Here is a 13899-nt window from a genome sequence, read left to right as displayed (position 1 = left end):
TTGGAATTGTAGTAAACTAAAAAAGTACTGGGAACAGGTCTTTGTAACCCTACAAAAGGAGTCCTCTATGATATATAATCCTGGGATGTTGACAGTGATATTGGGATACTTTGCTCCAGAAATGGTAATCCCGGTCCGGGTCAGACAGATCTGGATGAGGGGTTTGATGGCGGCAAAAGTTAGGGATCGACCGATATTGATTTTTTAGGGCCGATACCGATAATTTTTGAACTTTCAGGCCGATAGCCGATAATTTATACCGATATTCTGGGAATTTTCATTTTTGAGAAAAAAATAAATTCCTACACAAATCTGATGAAAATTAATATGTTTATTGTTAATGTGTATTTTTTTGTTTATTGTTAATGTGTATTTTTTTATTTTTTTTTATAAATCTTTTTCATTTATACTTAATATTTTTGTGTTTTTTTTTTTACTAACTTTTAGCCCCCTTAGGGACTAGAACCCTTGTCCTATTCCCCCTGATAGATCTCTATCAGGGTGAATAGGAGCTCACACTGTCCCTGCTGCTCTGTGCTTTGTGCACACAGCAGCATGGAGCTTACCATGGCAGCCAGGGCTTCAATAGCGTCCTGGCTGCCATGGTAACCGATCGGAGCCCCAGGCTTACACAGCTGGGGCTCCGATTGGAGGAGCAGGGGAGAGGGGATCCTGTGGCCACTGCCACCAATGAGTAATACTGGGTGGGGGGGGGGCGCACTGCGCCACCAATGTTTTTACTATTGGCCGGGATTGGGATGGGGGTGGGGGGCGCACTGCGCCACCAATGATTAATACTGGGGGGCGCACTGCGCCACCAATGAAGATAAGTCTCTCATTTATTCATATACAGGAGGCGGGAGCTGGCTGCAGAATCACATAACCGGCTCCCGACCTCTATGAGCGGTAGCTGCGATCCGCGGCACCTGAGGAGTTAACTACCGCGGATCGCAGCTATCGCTCATAGAGGTCGGGAGCCGGCTATGTGATTCTGCAGCCAGCTCCCGCCTCCTGTATATGAATGAATGAAAGGCTTATCTTCATTGGTGGCGCAGTGGCCAGAGCCCCTCCCCTCCTCTTATGTTCTCTCCTCTCATTGGCGGCAGCGGCAGCAGCAGCACAGGGGGAGGGAGACACTGCTTCCTTCTCCCCTGTGCTGCGGAGGGAACACAGAGAGCGCTGAGAGCAGCGCATTCTGTGTTCCCCATACGTTATCGGTATATCGGCAAAATAGATGCCGATACCGATAACGTTCAAAATCCTCAATATCAGCTGATAATATCGGCCAAACCGATAATCGGTCGATCCCTAGCAAAAGATATTCTAATTAAACACTGGGGTTCTGTCTCCCCGCCCTCGCTAAATGAATGGATCCTGTACCTTCAACAAATTAGAATGTTTGAGGATATGGAAAGGAAACGGAGAGCGGCACGTATGACTGTTTAGCTATAATTAATACTGTAATTGTGGGTATATTTGATAGAGCTGTTCTGACGACAGCCAATCGGGGGGGGGGGGGGGGAGGTTATAGTTGAACTCTCTGTATATTAATTTTGAATCTATAGTGATATTTATAATTTAAGCAGGATCCTGCCTCTCTTTATAGGGTAGTTGATTGTTGCTTATAATGGCTATCCTGTGTTGATTGTCTTGCTTACAATAATGTACTGTTTTTCACTGTGTTTTTTAAAAAAGAAAAAAATATATTTAATAAAAAAAAAAAGAATGTGCTTAAGTCAAGAAAATATGAGCAAGCATTTTGCATAACATGCAGAAATAAATGATCATACCTTTGTATTTTAAAAAAAATAAAAAAATAATAATAATTAAAAAAAAAGTTATTCAATAAAGCCCCGTGCGACTTTGTGAATAACTTACTTTGGCTCATCAGAGCCCATACATTCTAATACTGTACGGAGACGAATCTCCGTACAGTATTATTCCGAAATGTTGAACAAAGCGTCTTCGAAGCTGGCTTCGCTCAACTTTAGCTATTACAGCTGTAATTCTTATGGAAGTTTGCAGATGACAGGGCTCCATTACAAAATAGAAAATCTGCCATACATTGCAATGATACTTCACTGCAGTGTAGGGGAGAAGCGATCTGAAGATCACATATTCAAGGCACCTAGGGGCTTAAAAAAATGTTTTTGAAATGTTTTAAAAATATAAATATTGTAATCACCCCTCTTTCCCCATAATAAAAATAAATAAGCAATAAACGAATGAACTATTGAAACATAAACAAATGTATCCCATACAGTGAACGCTGTGATATTGAAATAGCTAATATGCCGTTTTTTGGTCGCTTGAAGAGGCCGAAGCACCTCTTCAAAAACCTGATTGGTGGGGGTTCCACAAATCTAATATTAATGGCCTATCTAGGGGATACCCCATCAATCAGGCAGCCTCTTCACTATTTACTTTCCTTCCACCCCGAGGAATGCCATACACCTAGTAGCTTTTATTCTGGATACTGCAGCCATCTACAAAGTGATTTCAATGTTACATTTCACAAATCACTCGAACTACACATACACACAAATCTGAAACTCACCTCTTTCAACTTTTCAATGTCCTCTACAACTTTTTTGTTGGCAGTATTCACCATTTCCAGCTTTCTGCTCCATTCTTCCAACAGACCCTCACTAATGCCTCTTCCGCCCTCGGCTTCTTTCTTCCCACAATTGCAGGATATGGAATCGGCAGCTGGATTGGAGGCTCCACTGAGGCGCTCTTCTAATTCAAGATTTGCTCTTTTTAGCTCTTCTGTCTCTTTTGATAGTGATTCTATTTCTTCCTGAAATGTATCAAATGTGTGTGAAAACACCAATAATTCTGATACGAGGCTTTCTATGGCACTTTTTACTAATTGACCACTTCCAACCTCGATCAAAAGAAAAAGATATCAGCTGCTGCTCTAAATGGGCATTCCAGGATTCTACAAGTGATGGACTATCATCAGAAAAGGATAACCACATATGTTCTGTAGTAGCTCTGGTGCCAGAACTACAGCTCCTTCCATTGTGTAGTGGACGGAACAGGTTAATGCCGCGCTGCTCTTGTCCACTTCAATGGGAGCAGCTCTGAAGTAACCACTACACGGTGGACGGAGCGGTGTAGTTCCAGCTTCTGGCGCCAGAGCTACGACAGAACAGCTGATCAGATAGTGATGGCCCATCCTGAGGATATCCAGTAAAATCCTGGAATACCCCCTTTAAGCAGGAGCTGATATCTTTTTATTTTGTAAGGTTTTCTACGGTAAATCAGACAGGGCGTCACCTTCAATAGATGGGCTACCCTTTAGGATAAACCTCGGGTTTTGCTAAACTAAAATTCGAGCAAATCCCTTTCTTGGTCAGATTCTACCTATGTGAAAAGTAGAACATCCCTTCAAGTGTCAAAACAGATATTGCTACCTCATATTCTTTCTGAAGAAGCTCAAGTCTAGTTTTCCGGAGGTGCATTCGGCCTGAATGAGTTAACGTGCCTTCATCTTCACTTGTCCCACCTGACAACAGAAAATACACAGGGAGATTAAAGGGGTTTTCCAAGACTTTTATACTGGCAACCTATCCTCTGGACAGATCATCAGTATCTGATCGATGGGAGTCCGACTCCCGGGACCCCTGCCCATCAGCTGTTTGAGAAGACACAGTAGGCCTTCTGGCAACTTAGCCTAGGCCATGTGACATTGCGTTCGTCAGTCACATGACCTTGGCGCAATCAGATGTTAGCTTTCAGGGACTACACAGCTCAGTCCGCTGTGGACGAAGCTGGTAACTGCAGCACTGCCCCCATTCGCGCCAGTTGGAGCAGCACTGCAGTAACCCAATCTGTCCACTAGAGAACAGACGGAGCTGTGTAGTTCTGGCGCCAGAGCTACAACAAAACAGCTGATTGGCAGGGATGCCGGGTGTCAAAGCCCCAGCAATCACATACTGATAGCATATCCTGAGGATAGGCCATCAATATTAAAATCCTGGAAAAACCGTATAAGTAAAACGCAAATTTATTTTCTACACAATTATAGTGTAGTGCAGTCATGAAAAGTTGTGTATGGCCCCTAACATGTCAAAAATAATCTGTACCAATCTCTGCCACTCAGCAGGGCAGAGATAGAGAGGTCTATGTGACTCTAAGTGCTGTGAGGATAATGGCACTCAGTATTCTGCTGTATTCCTGATGGGAGCGCTCCGCTTGGCCCTTCACATTGACAGTGTATCCGCCTGTATACTAGGACAGCATATTATGTGACAGATTGACTTTACATTAATATCCCCGTACAGTGTATAACTCAGCAGCGTCTATGGCCACCACCAATGTGTAAACATGCATGATGGCATACCGATGATATTCCTGCAGGGATTCTCCCGGGTTATAGGCACTCTGCATGCCGGGCACTGGCTGTTGTTCTTCAACCACAGATCAATGCAAACCGAACAGAAGACGTGATAGTTGGCGCAAATGACGGGCTGCCGTACCTGTAGCCATAAAGAAAAAGGGAGGCCATAATGAAAACAGGCAAGCATGTTAGCACAGGACCCGTGAAGAATACACCCTCACAGCTTTGTACAGCCTAAGGCCTAATGCACACGACCATTGTTGTGTTCCGTTCCGCAAAATGGGGTTCCGTTGTTCCGTGATCCGTTTGTCTTCCTTTTTTTTTTTGAGGATCACCAGACATGAAGGAAAGTAAAAAAAAGTCTAAGTCAAGTTTGCGATTCAAATGATAGGAAAAAAACAGACGCGCGGACGCTGATGACAATCTTGTGTGCCTCCGCGTTTTTTCACGGTCCCATTGACTTGAATGGGTCCGCGAACCGTTGTCCGTGAAAAAAATAGGACAGGTCATTTTTTTTGACGGACTGGAAACACGGATCACGGTGTACGATGACAAACGGTGCATTAGCCGAGTTTTCTACGGACCCATTGAAAGTCAATGGGTCCGCAGAAAATCACGGAAAACGGAACAACGGACACGGAACACAACAACGTTCGTGTGCATGAGGCCCCTAAGGAGTACAAATGCACAAGGGCTCTGAGCAAAAGAGATCCATCATGGCAGACATGAACCAAAAGTAGAGCAGGGTGGCATGGACAACATGCCACGTGGTACAGGCAGACACAGGACCTCAACCATTTACACTGTCTGCACAAAATGGAGTTTTGAACACTTAAGTCAATGGGCAAACTGTTTGAGCAGCTGAAAATACCCACTTTCCGCTTCTGAATCAGTGGCGGATTCTTGCCGTGTGAACATATGGCAGCACAGTGTAATGACACACCGGCTGATTTCAGCCACCTGTCACTCCTGTGATGGCCGGCAGTACTTTTAGGCCGGATTCACACAACCGCTTGCTGCAGCTCCGCAACAGATAGAGCGGGTCCTACACTTAGCCACAACATGAGGAACACAGACTCATTGAGGTCATTTGTTAGGCTGCTTTAGGCCACTTTCACACTTGCGTTTACATTTTCCGGTATTGAGATCTGGCAGAGGATCTCAATACCGGAGAAGAACGCTTCCGTTTTATCCCCATTCATTATCAATGGGGACAAAATGTAACGTTCCGTTTGGTTGCATTCCCATACCGGAGAGCAAACCGCAGCAAGCAGAGGTTTTCTTTCCGTCCTGGAACGGATCAGTTTTCTCTGACACAATAGAAAATGGATCCGTCCCCCATTGACTTTCAGTGGAGTTCATGACGGATCCGTCTTGGCTATGCTAAAAATAATACAACCGGATCCATTCATAACGGACGCAGGCGGTTGTATTATCAGTAACGGAAGCGTTTTTGCTGAACCCTGACGGATCCAGTAAAAGCGCTAGTGTGAAAGTAGCCTTACACAACAAAGGACACCACACACACTAGTAATGGAATGGAAAACTGATGGTGCGAGTAGAAGAGTGAAGCTGCTTTGAGGACAAGTGTACAAGTAACATTAAAGGGGTTCTCCGATGATGCATACACATTTTGTAATACACCCTCTGTACTACTTTGGTCCCTGATGATAAATCTTAGGCTACTTTCACACTGGCGTTTTGGCTTTCCGTTTGTGAGATCCGTTCAGGCTCTCACAAGCGGTCCAAAACGGATCAGTTTTGCCCTAATGCATTCTGAATGGATAAGGATCAGCTCAGAATACACCAGTTTGCCTCCTTTCAGTCTCCATTCCGCTCTGGAGGCGGACACCAAAACGCTGCTTTGACGAAACTGAGCCCAACGGATCCGTCCTGGCACACAATGTAAGTCAATGGGGACGGATCTGTTTTCTCTGACACAATAGAAAACGGATCCGTCCTCCATTGACTTTCAATGGTGTTCAAGACGGATCCGACATGGCTATAGAAGACATAATACAAACGGATCCGTCTTGGCTATGTTAAAGATAATACAAACGGATCCGTTCTGAACGGATGCATGCGGTTGTATTATCTGAACGGTAGCGTTTTTTGCAGATCCATGACGGATCCGCACCAAACGCGGGGGTGAAAGTAGCGCTGTGTCATGCAGGAAGCCAGAAAGGTTTTTACAATGGCCACTTTAAGTGGGTACACTGTTAGAAAAAAAATGATGTTGCTGAGGGTGCAGTTTAAAATCGTAGAAAAAGCAGGACTCCGCTCTCGGATTGCCTGACCTCTCACATCACACTCTGCTTCCTGGTCCAGGGATGATATTCCGACACAGAGGAATGTGACCGCTGCGGTGGTGACCTGCTACAACCAATGACTGGCTGCAGAGGTCACATGTCCGTGTGTCGGAATATCGTCAAACCCATTCTGACGCTTGGTAAGGAGACACGGGTCCCCCACTAGTCTCTATTCCCTGCTCCCACTTTGACCAGTCAGTAACTGGCACCGACAGGGGACCTGTGAGGGGAGCATTGCTTTTTATAAAGCTATTCTGCCCCTATTAACTCAATCCGCCCCGCCCCCCACACGGGTGAAGACAACAGGGGAGGTTTATCAAAACTGGTGTAAGGAAAACTGGCTCAGTTGTCCATAGCAACCAATCAGATTACACCTTTCATTTTTCAGAACTCCTTTGGAAAATGAATGGTGGAATTTGATTGGTTGCTATGGACTACTAAGCCAGTTTTCCTTTACACCGGTTTGGAGAGATGTCCCCCAATCTCTTTAATTCTGACTGATGACCACAGCAACCAAATACATTATCTCTGAGGCAGCGGGGAGAGTGCTCCAAACTAATGCAAGAGTAAAGTGGAGCTGTTGCCCATAGCAACCAGTAAGATTGCTGCTTTCATTTTCAAAAGGGCAGATGGAACTTGATTGGTTGCCATGGGTAACTGCTCCACTCCTCTTGCCCATGGACCTGTGCTTGAATCAACCAACTTTATATAAAACTGGACAACTCTTTTAAAAAGCATAAACAAGCACATGGTTGCCAGGGGCAACAACACGTATGTTTCCGTGCACAACCAATCTGTATGCACTATGCACGTCCACAACATGGACCTGTATACAGGACGACCAGGGCACAATACAAAGCAGGAAGAGCCAGGGCTGAGAGCGATCGCGGTTCTTACCTTGCCTAGGCAGATGTGGCAGGTAATGGGGAGGGTAAGTGCCAGGGTAACGTTCTGCACATTGTGTGCCATGCTCAGGACTCCTCCGTGCCCGTCCTCACTTTCTTCCGTATTCCTCCCTGGTACACAAAGCAGCTACAGGTGGCGGCAGAGGCCAAACTCCTGCAGGCTGCAGAACGCGCTGCAGGGACTGGCGCTGGGATGAGAGTGTTTGGCGGGCTTCATTCACATGTAGATGGGGGCAGCCTCGTGTGAGGGGCTGTGCGGCTATGCTGCTGGAACAGTCACACCTTAATCATATATGCATACTGGGATATACATTCCCCACTTATTTAATAGGTAAGAAGTGACTGGCGGAGGGCCATGTCCGTGTTTCGCTCTGCAAACAAAGGATCTGCAAAATACGGATATCTTCTGCGTGAATTTCTCATTTTTCTGACTTCCATCAATAGGAAGGGTATTCTCATCCGCACAAATAGGACATGCTCTATCCTTTTTTGCGGGGAAGCGGAACGGAACACGTGTGATGTCCGTATCTTTTGCAGTCCCATTGAAATGAACGGGTCCGCAAAATTGCAGAACGAATGTGGACCCGTATCTACGGACATGTGAATGGACCCTAATACACAAAAACTACAGTCGTGTGCATGAGGCCTTACTGTGGACCGGCAGCTGCAGCCTCTTACAAACAGGCAAGACGTTGTCTCAGAGGCACTGGGGCTCATTTACAAAGACTGGCTTTTTTTTGGCTGGTCTTTGATTCCCGGCTGCGTTGCCGAAGCACTCATTATGCCAGCCGCCGTAACCTTTACAGTCTCTTTCCAGGTGACATGCTCCAGAGCTCCTCCAGGCAGGGCCGTCTTTAACGCGGGCAAAAGGGGCAGCTTTGATAGTGAGTACTAGTACAGAGGCAGTACCGGGAGGGCTCCCCCATCTGCAGACTCTCGCAGCTCAGCAGACACTCGCCATTGATCCCCGCATCTCCTGGAGGCTCCGCAGTGCCCCCCAATGTTTATCCCGGGCCTCCGACCACTGTCCTTGGCAAAAGAGAGAGACCCCCACCCCAGAGCAACTCATTGGGGGGCTGCAGGGGGAGGGAGTGGACCAGCTCCAGGCTGAGGGGCATGCTGGGGGGCTGCTGAGGAAGCAGGAGGGACAGGCCCCACAAAATATGATATCCCAGGCAGAGGAGGAGGAGAGGGAGAGGGAGGGGGCAGGTAGGTCGGCCAACGTGGACGAGGGGAACACGCAGAGCCCAAATCTGCCATACGGAGGGGAGAGCAGCAGTGTAACAGAGGGCTGGGGGGTGGGTCGGGCTGCAGTATACAATGTAACAATCTATACGTCAGAGGATGCTGCAGGACACTGTTATTGGGGGGGATCTGTGGATGCCACATATATAATATAAGATGCTATATATGCGTCATCCACAGATGCCCCCATAACAGTGCGTCATCCACAGATGCCCCCATAACAGTGCGTCATTCACAGATGCCCCCATAACAGTGCATCATCCACAGATGCCCCCATAACAGTGTGTCATCCACAGATGCCCCCATAACAGTGCGCCATCCACAGATTTCCCCATAACAGTGCGTCATCCACAGATGCACCCATAACAGTGCGTCATCCACAGATGCCCCCATAACAGTGCGTCATCCACAGATGCCCCCATAACAGTGCGTCATCCACAGATGCCCCCATAACAGTGCGTCATCCACAGATGCCCCCATAACAGTGCGTCATCCACAGATGCCCCCATAACTGTGCATCATCCACAGATCCCCTTACCAGTGTCATCCACAGATGCCCCCATAACGTTGTGTCATCCACAGATGCCCCCATAACGGTACGTCATCCACAGATCCCCAATAACAGTGTCACCCACAAATCCCCCATCAGGGCCATCTTTAACGCGGGGCAAAAGGGGCAGCTGCCTCTTGAGCCCTGCTGGCTACTGCCCACAAATTCAATGACATCGTTGTAAAATATCTTGCCTCTGTTCCGCCGGCTCCGTGTCCCGATCCTATCCTTCACTATGCGAGTGGTATGGCTCGCATAGTGAAAGACTTACTTGCTCCTCCTCCCGACCTCCCCTGCCCTTTGCGTACGCCGCGCGCGCACGATGCACTGCAACGGTAAGGTGAGCCGAGCTCCGGGCTCCTTCCTGAACTGCAGAGCGGTGCCCACTCCCAGCTCTGAGCCCAGCTGCCCAGAGCACTGATCCTGAGCCTGCTGGAGTCTTCAGAACTGTAAGTATTAACAGTAGTTCACTGTAAGCTATATTATATATATTACTTGTTTTATGTGAGTAAGGCCCCTTTCACACGGGCGAGAATTCCGCGCGGGTGCAATGCGTGAGGTGAACGCATTGCACCCGCACTGAATCCGGACCCATTCACTTCAATGGGGCTGTGCAGATGAGTGGTGATTTTCACGCATCACTTGTGCGTTGCGTGAAAATCGCAGCATGTTCTATATTCTGCGTTTTTCACGCAACGCAGGCCCCATAGAAATGAATGGGGCTGCGTGAAAATCGCAAGCATGTGCGGATGTGGTGAGATTTTCACGCACGGTTGCTAGGAGATGATAGGGATGAGCAACCCCGGACCCTTTATTCCTTGTATTATTTTCCCTTATAACATGGTTATAAAGGAAAATAATAGCATACAGAATGCTAACTAAAATGTGGATTGAGGGGTTAAAAAATTAAAAAAATTAACTCACCTTATCCACTTGATCGCGCAGCCGACATCGTCTTCTTGCTTCTTCTTTCAGGACCTGCAAAAGGACCTTTGATGAGGTAATCGCGCTCACAACGTGGTTAGCATGGTGACGTCAGCGCATGTCCTGCTGAATATGGGTGAGCGTGATTCCGTCATCAAAGGTCCTTTTGCAGGTCCTGAAAAAAGAAGAAAGAAGACGATGCCGGCTGCGCGAATAAGAGGATGAGGTGAGTTAATAATTTTTTTATTTTTTAACCCCTCAAGCCACATTTTAGTAAGCATTCTGTATTAAGAATGCTATTATTTTCCTTTATAACCATGCTATAAGGGAAAATAATACACTGCTCAAAAAAATAAAGGGAACACTTAAACAACACAATGTAACTCCAAGTCAATCACACTTCTGTGAAATCAAACTGTCCACTTAGGAAGCAACACTGAGTGACAATCAATTTCACATGCTGTTGTGCAAATGGGATAGACAACAGGTGGAAATTATAGGCAATTAGCAAGACACCCCCAATAAAGGAGTGGTTCTGCAGGTAGTGATCACAGACCACTTCTCAGTTCCTATGCTTCCTGGCTGATGTTTTGGTCACTTTTGAATGCTGGCGGTGCTTTCACTCTAGTGGTAGCATGAGACGGAGTCTACAACCCACACGAGTGGCTCAGGTAGTGCAGCTTATCCAGGATGGCACATCAATGCGAGCTGTGGCAAGAAGGTTTGCTGTGTCTGTCAGCGTAGTGTCCAGAGAATGGAGGCGCTACCAGGAGACAGGCCAGTACATCAGGAGACGTGGAGGAGGCCGTAGGAGGGCAACAACCCAGCAGCAGGACCGCTACTTCCGCCTTTGTGCAAGGAGGAACAGGAGGAGCACTGCCAGAGCCCTGCAAAATGACCTCCAGCAGGCCACAAATGTGCATGTGTCTGCTCAAACGGTCAGAAACAGACTCCATGAGGGTGATATGAGGGCCCGACGTCCACAGGTGGGGGTTGTGCTTACAGCCCAACACCGTGCAGGACGTTTGGCATTTGCCAGAGAACACCAAGATTGGCAAATTCGCCACTGGCGCCCTGTGCTCTTCACAGATGAAAGCAGGTTCACACTGAGCACATGGGGCAGATGTGATAGAGTCTGGAGACGCCGTGGAGAACGTTCTGCTGCCTGCAACATCCTCCAGCATGACCGGTTTGGCATTAGGTCAGTAATGGTGTGGGGTGGCATTTCTTTGGAGGGCCGCACAGCCCTCCATGTGCTCGCCAGAGGTAGCCTGACTGCCATTAGGTACCGAGATGAGATCCTCAGACCCCTTGTGAGACCATATGCTGGTGCGGTTGGCCCTGGGTTCCTCCTAATGCAAGACAATGCTAGACCTCATGTGGCTGGAGTGTGTCAGCAGTTCCTGCAAGACGAAGGCATTGATGCTATGGACTTGCCCGCCCGTTCCCCAGACCTGAATCCAATTGAGCACATCTGGGACATCATGTCTCGCTCTATCCACCAATGTCACGTTGCACCACAGAGTGTCCAGGAGTTGGCAGATGCTTTAGTCCAGGTCTGGGAGGAGATCCCTCAGGAGACCGTCCGCCACCTCATCAGGAGCATGCACAGGCGTTGTAGGGAGGTCATACAGGCACGTGGAGGCCACACACACACTACTGAGCCTCATTTTGACTTGTTTTAAGGACATTACATCAAAGTTGGATCAGCCTGTAGTGTGTTTTTCCACTTTAATTTTGAGTGTGACTCCAAATCCAGACCTCCATGGGTTAAAAAATTTGATTTCCATTTTATTTTTATTTTTTTTGTGTGATTTTGTTGTCAGCACATTCAACTATGTAAAGAACAAAGTATTTCAGAAGAATATTTAATTAATTCAGATCTAGGATGTTATTTTTGTGTTCCCTTTATTTTTTTGAGCAGTGTAAAATGAATAGAACACCTAACCCAAACCAGAACTTCAGTGAAGAAGTCCGGGTTTGGGTCTGGGTACAACATTCTGTTTTTTCTTACACGCGTGCAAAATGAATTGCACTCGTGCGGAAAAAACGGAACATCGGAACGCAATCGCAGTCAAAACTGACTGCAATTGCGTGGCTACTCACGCGGGTTTCCCGCAATGCACACGCGACGCATCCGGAGCAAATCCGGAACGCCCTTGTGAAAGAGGCCTAAGGGTGCTGGGTGGTTGGAGAAGGGATGGGGGTGTTGTGTGTTGTGGTGGAGGGCGTGATTGCATGCTAGGGTAAGGGAAGGTGGGATCCAGGGGGACCAAGTCAATTCTTGCCCAGGGTCCAATCAATATTAAAGACGGCCCTGCCTCGATGGATATCTGAACCCTACCTGCACTCGTGAATTTGACCTTACTCATCACTTACAGATTTCAGATCCGCAGCCCAGTAATTACAGCAGATGTGTACTGCCCATTAGGTGTAGCTTTACCTCCTAAACTGTAATAGCAGTATTCACACCTCCCATTTCACCAGTAGTCTGAACTGTACTTTCCGCCAACTACACATCAGTACCTCCTCCAGTAGACACAGAAGTTCTTCCCCTTTGTAGTAACTGTAAGTTCTCCTCAGCAGTACTGTCCACCTCCTCTGTAGTCAGTAGTGCTTTTTCCATCTTTCCCCAGGAGATACAGAAATGCCCCCACTTCCCCCATCAGTCACAACCTTCCTGGATCAATCTCATAAATGGTGCCCCCTTCCACCAGCAGTCCTAGCATTGCCTTCACCCAGCAGTGTCCACTTTCCCACTCTACACTCCTCCACAGATGATGGGCATGTGGAGCTTAGCTCGTAATTTTCAGTCTTTTGGTGGTAGCTGATGGAGGTTTTCATTAATATATTCTATGTTTAATTATATTTTTTAGCTTCCACCTGAAGGCAAAAGACCAGACACATGCTAAATTAATTTTCTTATCCGTCTTCCATAGGTTCAGTAGAGAAATTAGCAGATGTACCAAGGTTAGTATGAAACTAACGGCGATGATAAAATCCTACGTTTAGATAACATTGAAGAGAAAGCTGATAATTACTGTAGTGTGCCGCACACATATGCCATCCAGTCCTGTCACAAATAATCAGTGGAAGATCTGCAGGTGGGTTTACAACCTGCTCAATGCCAAGAAGCTGTAGGTTGGACTTACGGCTGTGAAATGGGTGGCCAGGCTCATTTGCACATTCTGCTTATGTTTTCATACGAGAAGTGCAGCCCTAGTTAGCATAGCTTAAGGGGATCTGACACAACACAGGGAATGCTAATTACAGTAACCAACTGGCAATGATGCATCCAAAATTAAATGGGCTGTAACTGAGCAGATGAATTTTTATAGCCCCAAGTCCAAAAAAACAAGGAAATGTTCTTAAATGAAAGGGCATGCCTTAATACGAGCGGTGTTGTTACCCAGGATATCTTGTCCTTTAATGAACACACATTACAAGGTGTAATTTTCTAGCAACAGTTCTTATGGGCTGCAGAGTATTTATTTCCAATTAGCAGTGCAGCCGCTAGACCATACAGGCACGTACGTTAAATAGCAACGAGACTCTACCTTTTAGAATAGGTAATCGTTTTATAAAGACTAGGGGAGATTTATTACTCAAAATGCAGCAGAA

At 46.9% G+C, this 13899-nt stretch overlaps 1 protein-coding gene across 1 annotated transcript in view; it reads right to left on the bottom strand.

Moving 5' to 3' along the window:
* Nucleotides 1-7668, bottom strand: part of OBI1 (ORC ubiquitin ligase 1) — a 36760-nt gene extending 29092 nt beyond the window's left edge. The window contains exons 1-4 of the mRNA XM_040422004.1: nt 7552-7668; nt 4349-4484; nt 3420-3511; nt 2558-2800 (exon numbers count right to left, since the gene is read on the bottom strand). Of these exons, the coding sequence (XP_040277938.1) occupies nt 2558-2800; nt 3420-3511; nt 4349-4484; nt 7552-7623 (543 nt within the window). The 5' untranslated portion in view covers nt 7624-7668. The remainder of the gene's footprint in view (nt 1-2557; nt 2801-3419; nt 3512-4348; nt 4485-7551) is intronic.
* Between the last annotated feature and the right edge of the window lie 6231 nt (nt 7669-13899).

The sequence above is a fragment of the Bufo bufo genome, chromosome 3 (genome assembly GCF_905171765.1).
Source record: "Bufo bufo chromosome 3, aBufBuf1.1, whole genome shotgun sequence".
In the NCBI taxonomy this organism is placed as follows: domain Eukaryota; kingdom Metazoa; phylum Chordata; class Amphibia; order Anura; family Bufonidae; genus Bufo; species Bufo bufo.
This window is presented reverse-complemented; position numbering and strand designations above follow the sequence as displayed.